Below are 16818 nucleotides of genomic sequence, written 5' to 3' on the forward strand. Positions count from 1 at the left end.
GAAGATTTATGACGCTGCTGCCGGCGTAGGACAGCACGCTGTTTTACAGTAAACTTTTTTATAAGTAGAAAGAGTACATTGTAAAATAACAATAAAATGTACAGTATGGTAAACACATAAAGCAGTAACATAGGTGTTTATTATCACTATAAAGTATTATGTACTGTACATAATTGTATGTGCTATACTGTACTTTTATATGACTCTCAGCACAGTAGGTGTGTTTACAGCAGCAGCACCATGACCACATGAGTAACACATTGCGCAACGACGTTACGACGGCTATGACGTCGGTAGTCCATAAGAATTTTTCAGCTCCATTATAATGTTACGGGACCACCGTCGTATATGCGGTCAGTTGTTAAGCAAAACGTCCTTAAGTGGAGTATGTCTGATGTTCAAATGTCCAACGAAATCAAGGCTTTAACAAATTTTACATTTACGTTTATTCATTTAGCTGACGTTTTTCTCCAAAGCAACGTACGTCTCAGAGTAAAATACAATGAGTGCATTACAGCAACAGGAGGAGAAATTTGAGTGCAGACGCGTGATTCTAGAGTACAGGTAATTTGTCACATTCTACCATATAAACCAGCATAAATCACACAAGTAGCTGCATGAGGGTTTATCCATTATTCTACTATTTCTAAAAACAAAATTATTAAACAAACATTTACATGTTTATCATGCACTTCAGGGATCAGGGGAGAAGTGAGTCTGGAAGAGGTGGTTTTCAGACTCTTCATAAATGTAGAGAGGGTTTCAGCAGTTCTGAGTGAGAGAGGGAGCTCGTTCCACCACATCAGAGCCAGAACCAAAAACCTTTGTGCTTTTAAATAATAATTCAAATAATTCTTGTAAATGTCATTAACCAGGTAACCACAAACAAAATTTATTGTATCTAGATTCAGCGTAGCATCGCCAAACCAGATGCCGTTTGCTCTCCCAATCGTATGGCGCTTTGCTTTCCTGCAGCAGAAATGAATGGGAAAGAAGTATGATAGAAAGGAAACAGGCGGCAAGGAGAAGTGACTTGGCCAATCGCTTGTTGCAGAAGGGCGCCCACAACTTTCTGCATTTACTGCCAGTGAGAAGGTGGGAGGGGATCAAATACGAAAAGTGAGAGGACAGAGGAGCAGGTGTCCTTTTAGAAGGGATAACACTTTGTGGTGGAAAGGAGGGTGGCAACAGTTTGGGATGGGTGGCGCAGCAAATAGTGCTGCTGTCTCACAGCGCCTGGGTTGTTCGAGGGGACATGGGTTCCATCCCCACTCAGTTTGTGTGGAGTTTGCATGTTCTACCTGTGTCTGCGTATGTTTCCTCCAAGTGCTCTGGTTTCCTCCCACAGTCCAAAGACATGCTGTTCAGGTTTCCCCATAGTGTGTGAGTGACAGAGAGAGTGTGTGTTCCACTGATGTATGGATGAGTGAGCCAGTGTAAGTAGTGTATCTAGCAGTGTAAGTCACCGCGGTGAATAAGGTGTGTGGGCTAATAACACTACATAGAGTTCTTTGGAAGTTGCTTTGGAGAAAAGTGTCTGATAAATAAATAAATGTAAAGGAAAGCAGCAGAAGAAGCTAGAAAGTGAAGGCAGTGCTGAGAAACCTGGAGGGATTGCAGCACTCCCGCATTTATGATTGCCCATATCTGAAATGTTTAGATGAAGAAAAGAAGTGTTTCTATGTATGAAGTCTGCAGAACTGGAGAGAATGTTACACTTAGAGGGTTGAAATTTGTACAGAAGGTTGAGAGCCTTATATGCTGAGGTCTGAAATCTATTTTTTAATGCTGGTTCACTCATATACATTTTGTGTGTCAGTGTCAGAGGTGTTACTTTAAAAACAAACAAAAAAAGAAAGCTACACGTGTAAAAATTACTCATCTAAAAATGTCGTCGAGTAAAATATAGAAAGTGTCAGGTCAAAGAGCTCCTGGCGTATTAAGCAACTTTGAATGACACCTTTTTAATGCTTTAAAATACCAGTATTTTTAACAGCTTCAATATGGAGTTTTAACTCATGGACAAAACATATTTGTATATCTTTTCACGTGGCACAGCAGGTAGCGCTACTGCCTCACAGTATCTGGGTGAAGCAGACTGATGCACTTCAGGGTAAATGTATTTTTAATGGCAGTACAGAAGTAGGATTCAAACCAAACTTTTGGTAGTACCCTCGCTCACTTTCGTTAACCGCTTGTCCTGGTCAGGGTTGCCGCAGTCCAGAGCGCACCTCGAATAACTGGAGGCAAAGCGAAGCGGGGGATACACCCTGGACAGAACACCAGTCCATCACAGGGTATCCACACACTACGTACAGTTTAGACCGTCCAAATAACCTGAACCGCATGCCTTTGGACTATGGGAAGAAACCAGAGCACCCAGACTAATCCCACAAAGACATGGCAAGAACATATACACTCCACATAGACCAAGCTGGATTCAGACCTATGCCCAAACATTCCAGGCGGTGTGAGGCAACAGCACAATCCATTGTACCACAGTGGAACCCAGGCAGACAGTAAGCAACATTTACTTTGTAACTTGTACTTAAGTAAATTTTTGGCAAAATTGTTCAGTTCAGACATACACGTCCTAAGACTATCAAGAAACTTGAAATGTTAGATCCCTGCAGAGTCTCCTCCAACCTTGTCACTCTTTACAGGAAGGGGCTCAATGCTGTTATCCTCTCCAGGTGATGCTTCACCAACTATTAATCACAGGGGTGCCAATAATTTTGAAACCCATGTTTTGCAGAAAAAAATACGCCATAAAAATGTTTTGTGTTTGGAAAAATATTGTGTTAAAACTGTATAGCTTCCCCATATATTTGAGGTCAAAAATATGCTTCATATATGGATTGTTTATTTTATGCATTCATATTTGTTCAGCTTCACGAAGGGTGCCGATACTTCTTGAGTTGACTGCAAGTAGCTTTGAAGAAATGAGAAAATGTGCATTTTTTTCTTTATATATGTAACATTTATGGTATTTATGCCAGAAATTACTCTGGCAAGTAGAGTTTTTCCAGGAATTTACTTAAATATAAGTAGTTTGTTACCACCCACATCTGGTCGATGCACACACCTCAGTCAATCCATTGTGTACATTTCGATCATACACATTAGTCGACCAATCCCTTAGTGTGTTTAGCAGTCTGTATTTCATTCAATCTTTTCTTGTGGTTGGCTGAAAAGCTGCATATCTGGTTCCTCTGTTGTACAGTGTGTATTACAGTACTCAGCTGTGTTTGCTCTGTGTTCTCACTGCACATCCTGTAAAACGGGAGCTGTGATTTCCGCATCCCTCATGTCACGCAGCGCCTCTTGACGCGCTCCCTCATGTCGTGACTGCTGTAACATCACTTGGGTTTTTATTTACTCAGCACTGTGGAATGGAATTCAGGAGCCATTAAATGTAATGGCTGCTATCTCCTGCGTAAGTGTTCATTTAATATCGGCTCTCCTTTGGTGTTTTTAAACTGGTTTTTAAAACAACGATCAAATTACATTATTTTGAAGCGCATAAACAACCCCGTGCCGTTTTTGTTTTACAGTTGAAAGGGAAAGTTTTAAAATGCTTTCACTCATGTAATTAGGGTTGTTTTAGATTGTTTGTATCAGTGGAACGTCTGATAAAATGTGCATCAAGCACTGAGCAGTGAACGAAATGACCTCAACGCGGTGAACATGAGTCAGCTCCCCTGCTCAGAATGTATCCGGTGTGGATAAGAATATACCGAATATCTGTGACCTCCCTACCCAGACACATACACTGATCAGCCAAAACACTAAAACCACCGCCTAATATTGTGTAGGACCCCCTCATGCCACCAAAACAGCTCTGATCCAGCAAGGCATAGACTCCAAAAGATCGTTGAAGGTGTCCTGTGGTATCTGGCACCAAGACATTAGCAGGAGATCCTTTAAGTCCTGTAAGTTGCGAGATAGGGCCTCCATGGATCGGATTTGTTTTTCCAGCACATCCCACAAATGCTCGATCAGATTGAGACCTGGGGAATTCGGAGGCCAAGTCAACACTTTGAACTCTTTGTCATGTTCCTCAAACCGTTCCTGAACAATTTTTGCAGTGTGGCAGGGCTACTGCCATCAGGGAATACTATTGCCATGAAGGGGTGTACGTGGTCTGCAACAATCTCTAGGTAGGTGATACGTGTCAAAGTAACATCCACATGAATCCCAGGACCCAAGGTTTCCCAGCAGAACACTGGCCAGAGCATCACACTGCCTCCGCCGTCCATATGATCTAAAAGAAAACGCGACTCCTCAGATCAGGCCACCTTCTTCCATTGCTCCATGGTCCAGTGCTGATGTTCACATGCTCATCGTAGGCGCTTTCAGCGGTGGACAGGGGTCAGCATGGTCATTCTGAACTGTCTGGGGCTACGCAGCCCAAAACGCATCAAGCCGCGATGCACAGTGTGTTCCGACACCTTTCTATCATGACCAGCATTAAGGTTTTCAGCAATTTGTGCTACAGTAGCTCTTCTGTGGGATCAAACTAGCCTTCGCTCCCCACGTGCATCAATGAACCTTGAGCACCCATGACCCTGTCGCCAGTTCATCGGTTGTCCTTCCTTGGACCACTTTTGGTAGGTACTAACCACTGCATACCGGGAACACCCCACAAGACCTGCCGTTTCAGAGATGCTGTGACCCAGTCGTCTCGCTATCACAATTCAGTCCTTGTTAAAGTGGCTGAGATCCTTATGCTTGTCCATTTCTCCTTCTTCCAACACATCAAATTCAAGCACAGACTGTTCACTTGCTGCCTAATACATCCCAACCCTTGACAGGTGCCATTGTAACGAGATAATCAACGTTATTCACTTCACCTGTCAGTGGTTTTAATGTTGTGGCTGATCGGTGTATGTATGTAGGCAAACATGTCATTATATTACATTCAGCAGAACAGTATTTGTACAGTATTCTGGATAATTAACATTTTTATTTTATTTTTCTGGAAATGTGTAATTTTTTTATTAAAACATTTAAACATATTTAACCATAAATTGCCTCGTACAGCTGCATGTCCTTGTTCGGTAAGGAAAAGTTACAATTTGATTTATGTAATATACCTGCGTTTAGTATGTCAGTAACAGTGTAACTGGAGTATGTGGGGCGTTGTTAGTCCATAGAGCCACCTGAGTTTGTCATGTATAGGTGTCAGTACCACTTCCTGAATCACTGTGATGATCCCCAGAAGCTAACTGATGCAGTATCAGTAGGTCCTTGACCATGAAGATTTGAACCCACGGGGGGAGAGGTACCTTGCCTATGACGTCATTGCGACTCAGCCTGTCCTTGTCCATGACGGTAATGATGATGGTGGTTTCTCTAAGAACATGGGCAGGCACGTCAAAGGGGAAGGACTCGTTGAACACGGGATTCAGGCAGCGCTTCATGACCACAGTCTTCTTCTTCTCCACGCGCTTGTCCTTGTGCATCAGCCACACTTTGACATAGGGATCTGGAGGAGAGGAGCGTGTGTGGGTGACAATGATAGCGGCACTGACATGGCGGGGTAGACACACACACATACACACACACGTTGCCAACAGCTTCCTCACTTCTGCTCCCTCTGAAGCTAGGTCCGTACCTGAGGTGCCCCCGATGTCCATGGCTTTGAGGTTGCGTGCCTTGATGATGCCAACAGTGATGGTGTTGGCTGTGGGGTTGTAGCACAGGGAAACAAGCAGGTCTCCACGGTTCCCCTGGAAACACAAGTGTGTACACAAAAGATGACTTCAGATTTCAACTGCACCGCTATCTCTGTAGACTCTTTTACTGAAGGTCGTTCCCAGCCTGTGCTTCGCCATCTCCTCAGCCTGTATCTCCATTCAGGTAATACTTAGCACCAAAATACACATATCCTTTAACATAATTCAAGGATATCACAGGGGGTGACTGATTATTTTTGTAGAATTCCATTAGAAGCCTTTTGTCCTCATACAGAGTATTCTTATTATTTTAGATTCACGTCTCTTCTCCTTCTAATTTCTCGCTCTAGTATCTTCCTGCCAACATTGATCTCTGCTCTCAGTCTTACACTGCCGTCACTGCAGGGCTTCAGTTCCTTCCAAAAGGTCTGCATGTGGGCCAGGTCCACTTTGTTGAGGGGGATGGACACTTCTCCAATGGGGTCATTTCGGCTGAAACGATCGTAGTCCAACACCTGCAGGTAGAGCGTCCGCTGGACCACCTTCTCGTATGGAAACCCTGGTAGGCGGACACAAGGCTAAGGGATCTAGCAGAAGCTGACCACCTACACGCATGCGTTCATTGACACAAGAGACACATATGCACCGTCTTCATGAGCCCGACACGTCGATTGTTTTTAGTGACGTGCTTTTCACGGAGAGAACCGAAGAGCAAAGAATGGGAAGGTATGGCCGGTGTCTCACTGACCTTCAAAGAGGAAGGTCTCGTTCCAATGTGGGTTGAGGTTCTTTCTCTTCACCTTGGTTTCCAGCTTGTGCTTTTTGTCGGGCAGCAGGTAGATCTTGACAAAGGGGTCGGAAGTGCCGGAGAAGTCTTTGGCAGGTAGATCCTGCCCCTTCAGGATCTTGACGGTGAGGGTGGAGTCCTGGAAACTGTAGCCGACGCTGAACTGGATGCGACCCAGTTTCTCGCTAACCGGGCCCTCGTGGTCGTCCTCCTCTGATCCAGGAGACAGCTGGAAGGAAGACGTTGACAGTCTGACGCTGTATGTCACTAAAGAGCTGTGAAGCACACATTACACACAACCCCCCATGACACATAGTCACACATATAAAAAGTCACACATACAGTTAATGCCGCCGGTGAGTTCGCGCACAAAGTAATGAGAGCGGTGTGATGCCGATCCTGTCTCACACACACACACAACAGCACGGCAATCTGGCACAACAGTTCCAGACTGTGTAAGGAATAGAAACGAATCTAAATTTGTTTGTCCACAGGCTGTCACGCTGTTGACGGGAGGTGGCGTTAACCATATTGTGCCATTACCTACACCCTGTCTTCCATACCCTCATGCTGATGTAACGCAGACGTAACTCCGGAGGAATGCTGTGCTCTAGTCAAGTCAAAGTATTCCTTCTGGGCTTCTTCTCAGACCGCTTTGCGCTGTTGTTGGGGGGGAGCAGGAAGAGAACTGAGATGTCTTTATGTCATTAGCCAAATTGGTGGCGTTTCATTTCCCCGCTAATGTTTTAAGAGGCAGGAGGTGCTCAGATGGCAGATAGAGTGCCTTCTCTACTCGCCCTCTCCTCCGCTTTATCACTTAGCCCAGAGAGAACGATAGCAATCCGCTTAAAAGGCTGCTATCTGATGGAGGGCGAGCGAGGGAGAGAGAGAGGGAGAGAGAGAGAGAGAGAGAGAGAGAGAGAGAGAGAGAGAGGCAGACCAAAGGCACGGCCCAAGGTTGACTTCCTGGACTTGCGACGCTCATTATCCCTTCATTGTATTCTCACCAAGCCTCTTTCATTTTCTTTCTTTCTATTTCTCTTTCTCTTTCTCTCACTCGGACATCGGGGAGGGACGGCGACAAGAGGGAGGGCGATAAGAGCCTCCCGTGAGCGCGGGGCCCTCGCAGCGCTCACTTGCGTCCGGCCCTCCGCAGCATCCGGGGGGCAACGCCGTCTGCGAACGAGACGGTACGGAAGCATTTCGCAACTGACGTGCGGCGCAGAATAGAGCACCGCTTTGACCTTTACCTGCGAAGCTGCGGGTTTGGCTGCGCACGGAGCCCGGATGACCCTCGAAGGTGTCGGCGTGCGTTTCGGGTCGTTCGCTAACGCGCGACGTGCGGCAGAGACGGGCTTGCGGCAGGGATACCGGCGGTGCGGTTCCATCACCCACGCGCACATCACGGCCGCAGCATGTGCCCACGCACACTCCCACGAAGGTCCAAACGTACACAAGGGCACAGACAAACTCACACACACACACACACACACACACACACACACACACACACGGCATTGCATAACGACCATACAACGCACTGTGAAAACAAAGCTCCGGAAAATCTGGGAGTTCTCGGAAACTTGCGAAAAGTACGAGGCTTATCGCTTTCCACAGCTTTTGTGCGGCTCCGGCTAAATATCGCTGAACTTACTGCTATTAATATGCTGCTTAGCGATGCCTTCGTTCGTCCAAAGCAGCTCTTGGTTCTTGACCCATCTAGAACCCATCTTGCTGGGGGTTTTTTACCGGAACAATTTGCGGAAAGTACCTTGCTCGGGTCCGCACTGACGAAGAATGGGGTTTGAACCGGGCAACGTTCGGTTTCCGAGACCAAGCCCTTAGCGGATACTCTTCCGGCTTTGCCATTAAGAAGAGGAGGAGGCCAAGACGTGCGCAAGTGGTCTTGAGCTGAGAGCACGAAGCTTCCCTCCGATCCTTTGGCCGCGCTACCGTCGTCTTCTCAAGCGCAGAAACACGCCGGAGCGTTTCAGCTGCGTGGGTCTAACGGCGCGCGTAGCCGTACAACACGTCGCCTCATACTTCATTCCGATGCCCTCGTTCCGCAATTTCAAGCTTCCGACGCGACAAGAAAAGTTTCGGGAAAGTCGGGCCGGTTTGAGCGTCAAGCGGAATCGTGCCGTTCTGGAAAGGTCTGGACTGATAAGCCATGTAATTGTTCTGCATTCCAGCTAATTTAATTTTTCTAACTGATAATGTATATGATCGTTCAGACAAGCCCGACGGAACGAGCCTCGCTTGGGGTCATCGGCTCCGGCCTCGTGTCGCGGCAACCGAGCGATACGCGCTTCGCGCTCCGTCAACGAGCTTCCGACGCAAAGCGGCCAATCGCAGACTTCGTAATCTATCGTCCTCCTCATTTTGTCAGCGTAACCAACAAGCGCAGTAAATTCGAGCGCGACGCGGTAAACTGGAACACGCAATATAAGCGTGTGACACGTCTTTCCTTTCCCTATAATGCGTCGACCGTTGTGCGCTTGGCCTTGCCCGCGGAGCCCAGCGTTTCGCGCGGAGCTCTAAGCCTCGTAGGTCCAACTCCGGCGTCTGTGTGGAAACAGCCGAATCGCAGGCGGTTGAGACAGTATCATTACCTTTTCAAACACGGAAACAAATTAGAGCACTTGAGCTGTGTGGGTTATCCTTAATTACACTTCACAGCTCAAGTCCGTGACACAGCGTAGGGGCCTCTATTCGCAGCGCTGCTCCGCTAATGATGAGCTTCACCAGCATCTGGTGTTTGCCAGCTCTTGGAGTCAAACTGGCTGTGACTCGCGATGCTACTCTTGGCCATTAGACAAATAATAAATAAAAATCGTAAAAAATAGCCGTCGTTCCCTACCTTGCAAGGTGCGGCCTACGTTTATTGCCGGCTTAGCGCTCGCTTGTTTGGGCACACGGGGAACATAAATAATCTCTTACCATGAGCATCTCGCTTGTCAGGGAGTTGGCGAGGTCGGACACGGACGAGTGGCCGTCAGTGCGGCGGTCGGCCTCATTGGGGGCCTGGCCTTTGGGACTGTTGCCAGGCCTGTTGCCCCCAGCCCTGTGGGGACACAGCACAGTGTCACTGCGTGCAGCTCAACGGCGGGCATGAAAGTGCGGGTCCTCATTACCAGGGCTTCCGGGGCGGGGGATGGGGAGCAGAGCGGGCACGAGCGCTTAAGCGCACCCGACATGCCAGCCTAGACCTTGCAAGTGGGCAAAGCATCTGATTGCTGAAGTGGATGCAAGGCCTCCGGCCGCTGGCCTCGAGACCGGGACTTTCGCTCACAGATGAGGAGCCGAACCATACGGACTCGGACGCTGTGCGATTATTTAGGCTGACGGTCAACCGGGGCTTAAAGACGGAGGGGTGGGCCTTGGTGTTGCGTGCGGGAGGTGTTGGCACGGGGGAAGTTCCATCAGCCCTGTCGCTGGAACCTGGGCCGCAGCACTTCCCGGTCTCGGGGGGGGTAGTGATGGGCGGCAGCACTCACACCCACTCGCAGCAGTGTACGTCATGTCTATGGGGTGGAAGTAAAAAATAGTGGTGTCTAATGTATACCTCCGGTTGATGCTAATGGTTTGCCCAGAAGAAGAACAGACGCCCTGTTAAGCGCCGCTCTGCTCAGCTTGGCCGGACCTGCGCCTCCCGGGTCTGAAGATGGCGGCGATAGGAATCGAAACGGGAGCTGCTCCGGTCGAGAGGCTTCGACGTGACCCATCGCATTACATCATTACGTAGCGGTCGAGCGGGTCCCCTTCCGGAACGCTTGTACAGCGCCCGAGAGCAGCCCCGAGTCGCGATAACGGCGCGGAGCCGACCGTTAGCAAAGCAGGGTAATTCTACCACCTGCCACCGGAGGATTTGGCTGCGCTCGCGGCAGGCCGTCGGCGTCTCCGGCTCCAGCCAAGCCGCACGGACGTAATAATCGAGCCAATTTATGGACAAGGAAGGAGAAATGTAGACCTAACGGATGCGTCGGTGGGCGCGAGCCAGTTCGGCGAAGCTGAGGTGCGGCGATCCGTCTCTCTCTCTCACACACGCGGCACACACACCGGGATGCACCAGGGGTGTCGCTCCGCCCAGGTCACTTCTATTTCTAATAGCCTTCCCCAGCCTGCTTCGGCGGCCGTTCGGCCCGGAAAGCCGGGAGCCCCGCCGGGCAGATCGGCGGAACGACACCCCCGGCCGACCTTGAGGAGGGGGAGCGAGGAAGCGGGAGCGCTCAGGTGCGCGTGCGAACGCGCCTCCGCTTGAATCGAGCGCGGAGCACGGCCTGCTGAAACAACGGGGGCCCCGTCGCGGGGGCGCTGCGTTAAGGGGGAGGGGCGTTGGGGTGGCAGGGGCGGGGGAGGGGGGTTACAGCGCAGGTCAACACACAGAGATAGCGTCAGAACACCCCGCTTGGACCATTTTTGCATCGCAGCCCTATGCAGCAACAAGAGCAAGAGCAACAAGAAGAACAGGAGGAACAAGAACCCAGAGTGAAGGTACGGCGAAGCGAGCAGAGGACACAGAGAACTCCAGAGCAGACCGGTCAAGGCACATTGAGAGGCGAGACGCTGATGAACTGTTAGGCACTGAGACGAAGCCAGAGAGAAGTAGAGAGCGGCAGATGGAGCGAACACTCAATGAGGGAGGCACACAGAACATGGAAGGCGCTGTGGAGAGGGAGGCGGGCCAGTGAGAGAAGGGGCACATTCGTCTGTGTTAAGAGGAGAGGCCAAATATTAATAGCATGAACAAAGTGAAGTTACAGAGTCAAACAAAAAGAAAAAAAAAAAAAAAACAGGAGTGAGACATTGACACACACCATTGCGCTTTTTTTTTTTTTTAATAATTTTTAATAATGATAATAATAATAAGAATTTTTTTGAGCTGCAAGAAAGAAAAGGGAGAAAGGAAAAGCCTGGAAACACAAGAGAGAGCCTTAGTTGCGGTCAGTTTCGGTGCAGAGGACAGAAAGAGAGGCTACGTCGACGGAAGGGAAAGGAGGGTGGTGGGGGGCGGTGGGGGGTAGATGGGAGCTAGATGGGGGGTGTGGGACCAGCGAGGACGCACGCACACGCATAAGACGAGAGGGGGAGGGCGTGAGTTAAATAGAGATGTCGTGGGGAGGGGGGGGGGGGCAAGAAACAGGGTGGGAGGAAAAACAATAAAACCCAGAAAAGATTAGTTGCCAAAAAAGAAATAGAGACAAGGAGGACGTGCTTCTCAGAGTGAAAGAGAGATGGGGGAGAGAGAGAGAGAGAGAGAGAGAGAGAGAGAGAGAGAGAGAGAGAGAGACCCACCCGCTGAACATGTATAAAAACAAAGAGAGGAGAAAGAACAGTCAGTCAGTTAGGGGATTCAAACATATATATGTATATGGATATATCAGAATATATAAGGAGGACTGCGGTAAATGCAGTATAGTGGACCAAATTGACACAGACGGTTTTCTGGATGTGGCTTGTAGACCCTATGTGCTCGACGCCCGCCGCTACGTGGGGGGAGGCCGAAATCGATAATCGTGGGCACCGGGAGGCGCTGCGGCGACCGCCCTGGTTCCGGGCGCCGAGCATCATACCGTCGCGAGGACCGTAACCCCGAGACGCGGCGACGGACTGCCGCCGGACCGCCGGCCCGCCGCCGCGTCTCGGGGTTACGGGGCCAAAACCATCGGTCGGGGTCCCCCACGCGCTTAGCGGGGTCCGTGCGCACGGCAAATCCGACCTGGCGGAGGGCCGTGGGTGAAGGTGTTGCCTGCGACCGCTGGCTCCTCCTAAGGGTACGAGCGGATGCGCCGGCCAACGGCGTCCCTACGTGTGCGTAAGAGGGAGAATGCAACACGCTCGGTTCGCAGCCCCCGCAGGAGCTCTCTGGACCACCGGAGGAGGCGGCCTGAACCTCCATCGTCGTCAGCGAGGACCACGCCTTTAGTTCAGAGCCACGTTTACAGGCTCTGAATGGTTCCGTTTGCGAGCGGAGAGGAGCGGAGCAAACAATGCACCGAGTCGAGCGGGGAAACACGGATGTGTCCGGATCGACAGACGGACGGACAGACAGACAGACAGGCCAGCAGCAAAAGGCAAGCGAAGCGAGAAAGGCGGACAAAGGAATGGAGAACCGCCGCTGCGACCGGGGGTTCCGGGAGGGGAGGGGGACTAAGCCACTACTGGGCCTTGCTGGGTTCCACAGACACACGCCGCTTCGGATCATTGTGATCTGAGCGCCCCGCTAGATCCAACCACGCAGCGGAGGGGTGGGGGGGGGTGGGGGTGGCGGACTCGCGGCACAGCTTGGTCCGCACTGATGCGCTGCCAGTACAAACGCACGGAAAGACCCGCGTGTTTTATTGACAAGGGTGGTGGATTTAGCAAACGCTGCCCGTAAGGCCCGGCACCGACAGATCAAACATCCAACAGCTGAGGCTTTACGTTCCATGCATTGTTTCGCGCCGTGCGTGCGGGACCTCTCTTCGTTTGCACGGGAGCTTCGTCGAATTACACATCATGGCCCGCGTACATCTTTTTTTTTTTTTTATTATTATTCTTTTTTTTTTTTTTTTTTTTTTTTAGAATCGTAAGTGCAGCATAACCTCGGACATGGACTATCCTGTTGCATTCTGCACCGGAGTAGGCATGTGCCATGTGGTGTAAACACGGTCCACTGTACAACGGCGAGGAAATCTGGCACCGGGTGCTGTGGGAGAGAAGTGGGAGTCATCTGTGGATATTCACCTTGCAATGTTGTTTTGCAGCCAGCAGGAGGCAGAGTGGGAAACAGTGTCGGCAGAAAAGCCCACCGCTCCCACAGCACCAGCAAAGAAAGTGGGCTGTCGGCATGGCAACGGCTCGAGAAACACATAGAGCCAGGGCTGGGCAGAGCCTGGGGCGGGGTGGGGCGTGGCGGGGCGGGGCGGGGTGAGGAAACAGGGGGAAGGGGAGAAGGGCAGCGAACAGGCAGGCACATCGAGAACAAGGCACACAAGGCAGGATATATGACAGGTACGGGTGAGAGCCTCGCAGGAAATGCACGCACGGACACACACGCGCACACGCACAGGGACAGACACACAGAGGCGGGCGGGGCCAACTTTGGGTTCACCGTGACCTGTGATACTATCCTTTTTGGTTCGTTACCTGACCGAGGGCGAGCTGCTCGAAGGAGGGGAAGGGGGGGCAGACAGTCCGCTTCAGGGCTGGAGAGAAACGCGAGAGAGACAGCCACCCACCACCCCAGCACCCCAGCACCCCAGCACCCAGAACACACACATACCCCCACACACACACACCCTTTCACTATCGCAGGCAGCTAGACTCCGCTCCCTTCTGTCTCTCGGAGCCCCCGAGCAGTCCCACCCCCTGGACAGGCCCCTTCAGGAGGGAGTCGTGCTCCCTTGAGCGCGAGAGACACCGAAAAGGCTCTTCGGCACCCCTTACATAACCGCCGGCCGGCACGCAAAGCGCATCCCCTCGCTCACTACCGCCGCATTTCTGCGCCGTCACCGAACCCCAGGTGACGCCCCCCCGCGTCCCGCCGCGCTCTACGGCGTCACCGCAAAACAGCAGCTGCTTAAATGTTACCTATTGCCTGGGATTAAACGGGATTAGATCTGCCGCCGTCCTCCTTTCACTGAGAGGCACGAGTGCGGATCGAGGGTTTTTAACCGGATGAGCGGACGTGGATGCGGACACGTCCCCCCCCTTCCTTCGGGTCTCCCAAGGCCTTCCGTGCTCATTCCGGCGTGTGGCTTAATAACGCGCGGCGCGCACATTCCAGAGGGCTGCGCCGCGGGTGCGAGGACCTCTGCTCTTTACCGACACCCCTGCGAACCTCCATCCCTAACCCCTCGAGGGCCGTGATCTCACCGCCGGCCACTGACTCACTTCGCATGCTGGCGCGCTCGTGCGGAACCCCCGCGCCAAATCTGTGCTTGTCACTCGGCCGCCGCCGAAGGAGCATCGCAACCGGAGCGCCATCGTCCCGCTTGACGTTTCGCAGTCTGCGCCGCGCGGCGGTGAGGCTCATTCGTCCGCAGTCAAACAGCTGCACCACGAACCACGCGACCACTGAGCCAGTGAACTCCCGAACCGGCAGGGCTGTCGGTGCCGCTGTAACAATTTGCGGCCTCTCCGCATAAAGAATATGCAGCTCGCAGCTGGACTCCACCTTTAAGGCTGTCCAGCTGTCCGGGACAAGTCATTTGCATAAACTTCCGTAGTCAGACAGGTAATGTCCCATACTGAGAAATTAAGAATATTAAGCGAAATGATGACCGCCATGATAATGAAGAAAAAGCCTCACGTCCCTAATTATCTTGTATGCATCAAATCTCCTCAAATCTTTTTTGCTAGAAAGCTCCAATGTGTCAAAAGTGACACAAAGTTTTGGGCACGATTTTTCCCATTTTGGGTGGTTGCCTTTAAGAAAATGCAGTTAATTTCAGGTTTACCTGATACCCCCTCCCCTCCTAAAGCAACTTACAGTAGTAAGTTACTTCTTACTATTTATTCATTCTATTCAATTAGCTTCATCTACTAGAGCAACTTAGCATAAGGACCTTCCTTAAAGGTACTACAACTGCAGGTGAGATTTGAACCTACAACCTCTGCATCCAAAGGCAGCAGCTTTAATCCCTACACTACCAGATCCCTATAGTCATAGTTTCACCTTGTGACAAAACGTCATACACATTGAGGCTGACAAAGGGTGGACGCAATCTACGCTCACGGAATTTCTGGGAGCCCTGGGGTCTGAATCCAACAAGTAGCGTGAGAAAATGTAAGGAAAGACAATGATGACAAATTATAAGGTAAAAGACAATGTGCACCCTGGTGGAAAGAGATGTTTCTGGTGACACGTACCGTACGCGGACGCACCGCATCCAGTTTTTTTTACAGGCTGCACATCACACCGCACGGGAAATGTAACTGTCAAATGTGCGAGCGACATGTGTTTGTATCGTTTCCACTCTTTAAATGATGTTTTACACCTGGACATTTACTTATTTTTTTTTCTTTCCAAATTTGGACAGGTGCAAAATGTGATGGGACAGTTACAATGTAAAACTTGTCCTGTGGACACTCAATCACCAAAAATTTATCTAATATAATAAAGGTAACTGCATCTTTTCATTCTCACGTGCTGTTCCATAATCTAACAGGCTCCATAGAACAGTGAAGTACAGTTTAAAATAGTGGTTTACAACTCACCCTCTCCAAAACTGAGATCCTTCACCTCTGAGCCAGTCCATCCAACCCTCTTTCTTCTCTCCGCACATCGATACCACAGTCCGGTCTTGCTGATACATCCTGCACAACATCTGCAGGATCCGCCCTTATCTCACGACAAACCCCCTGGTCCAGACCATGCCGATGTCCCACCTGGACTCCTGCGAGAGTCTCCTGTCTGGACTACCAGCCTCCTTCTTCAAACCTCTCTGGCTGATACAGAATGTTGCTGCATGAGGTGTGTTTGACCTACCAAAGTGTTTCCATGTATCCCCCCCGTCAACTTCGAGAGGGTCACAGCCTACAAAACCATCAAGCGATCAGCTCCCCAATATCTACAAGACCTGACCACTTGCTAAACCCCAACCAGACTGCTACGCTCCTGCACCTCTGCCCACTTGGTGGTCCCACGCACAAGAGGTCCGAAATCAAAAGCACAAACATCTTCGGTTCAATACGATGGATTGAACGCCCTCTCCCACTCAGAGCTGCTGAATCCCTCTCAACATTCAAGAAGGGTCTCAACACACCTCTTTCAGACTCACTACCCTTCAGATCTACAATCGCTCCATAAATATGCATTAAATAATTAGTCAAAAATGCCTTGTATTTCCTATCAGTTTCATATGCTGATTCTCATGTAATGTTATTGGTGATGTTAGAAAAATTCTGCCGATTCTACACGCAGCTACCAGCATCACGTGTGCTGGTTTTAAATGGCGACATCAAAGTGACTCCGCACATCTGCACCTATATCTCTCGGTCTGCTGGCGAAATGCACTCTCGTTTTCTCCGAGATGTACGTCACTTTGGAGAAAAGCATCTGTTAGACGAATAAACGTAAACGTACTGTAGATGTAAAGCCCAGACATTCTGCGCCCCCCCTCGGTAGGGAAGAAGACGACTCCTGAATGAATCGTTGCTCTGTGAAGAGCTCTCCATTAAGGGCAATTCAACCCGAAAACAATATTGTTTCTTTCATCCCCAAACAATTTCACAAACACTCCAAGAGAACAGTGCCAGGATTTTCAAAACATTGCTTCAAAAACTCATCAAACCCACTCTGGATTTCCAATTTATACTGGAAGTCTAGCGAGAGCTGCATTAAAGCCCTTTGGAAATGAACTCTTTCTG

General features: G+C 50.2%; 1 protein-coding gene across 2 annotated transcripts in view; it reads right to left on the reverse strand.

The window, feature by feature from the left end:
- syt7b (synaptotagmin VIIb) overlaps positions 1–16818 on the reverse strand; it is a 121307-nt gene that overhangs the window by 4400 nt on the left and 100089 nt on the right. For both annotated transcript variants that reach the window (XM_029256183.1, XM_018763516.2), the window contains 5 exons: positions 9406–9529; positions 6427–6694; positions 6068–6237; positions 5618–5732; positions 5289–5488 (listed from right to left, as the gene is read on the reverse strand). In XM_029256183.1, the coding sequence (XP_029112016.1) occupies positions 5289–5488; positions 5618–5732; positions 6068–6237; positions 6427–6694; positions 9406–9529 (877 nt within the window). The remainder of the gene's footprint in view (positions 1–5288; positions 5489–5617; positions 5733–6067; positions 6238–6426; positions 6695–9405; positions 9530–16818) is intronic.

Source organism: Scleropages formosus, chromosome 11 (assembly GCF_900964775.1).
Source record: "Scleropages formosus chromosome 11, fSclFor1.1, whole genome shotgun sequence".
Classification (NCBI taxonomy): Eukaryota; Metazoa; Chordata; class Actinopteri; order Osteoglossiformes; family Osteoglossidae; genus Scleropages; species Scleropages formosus.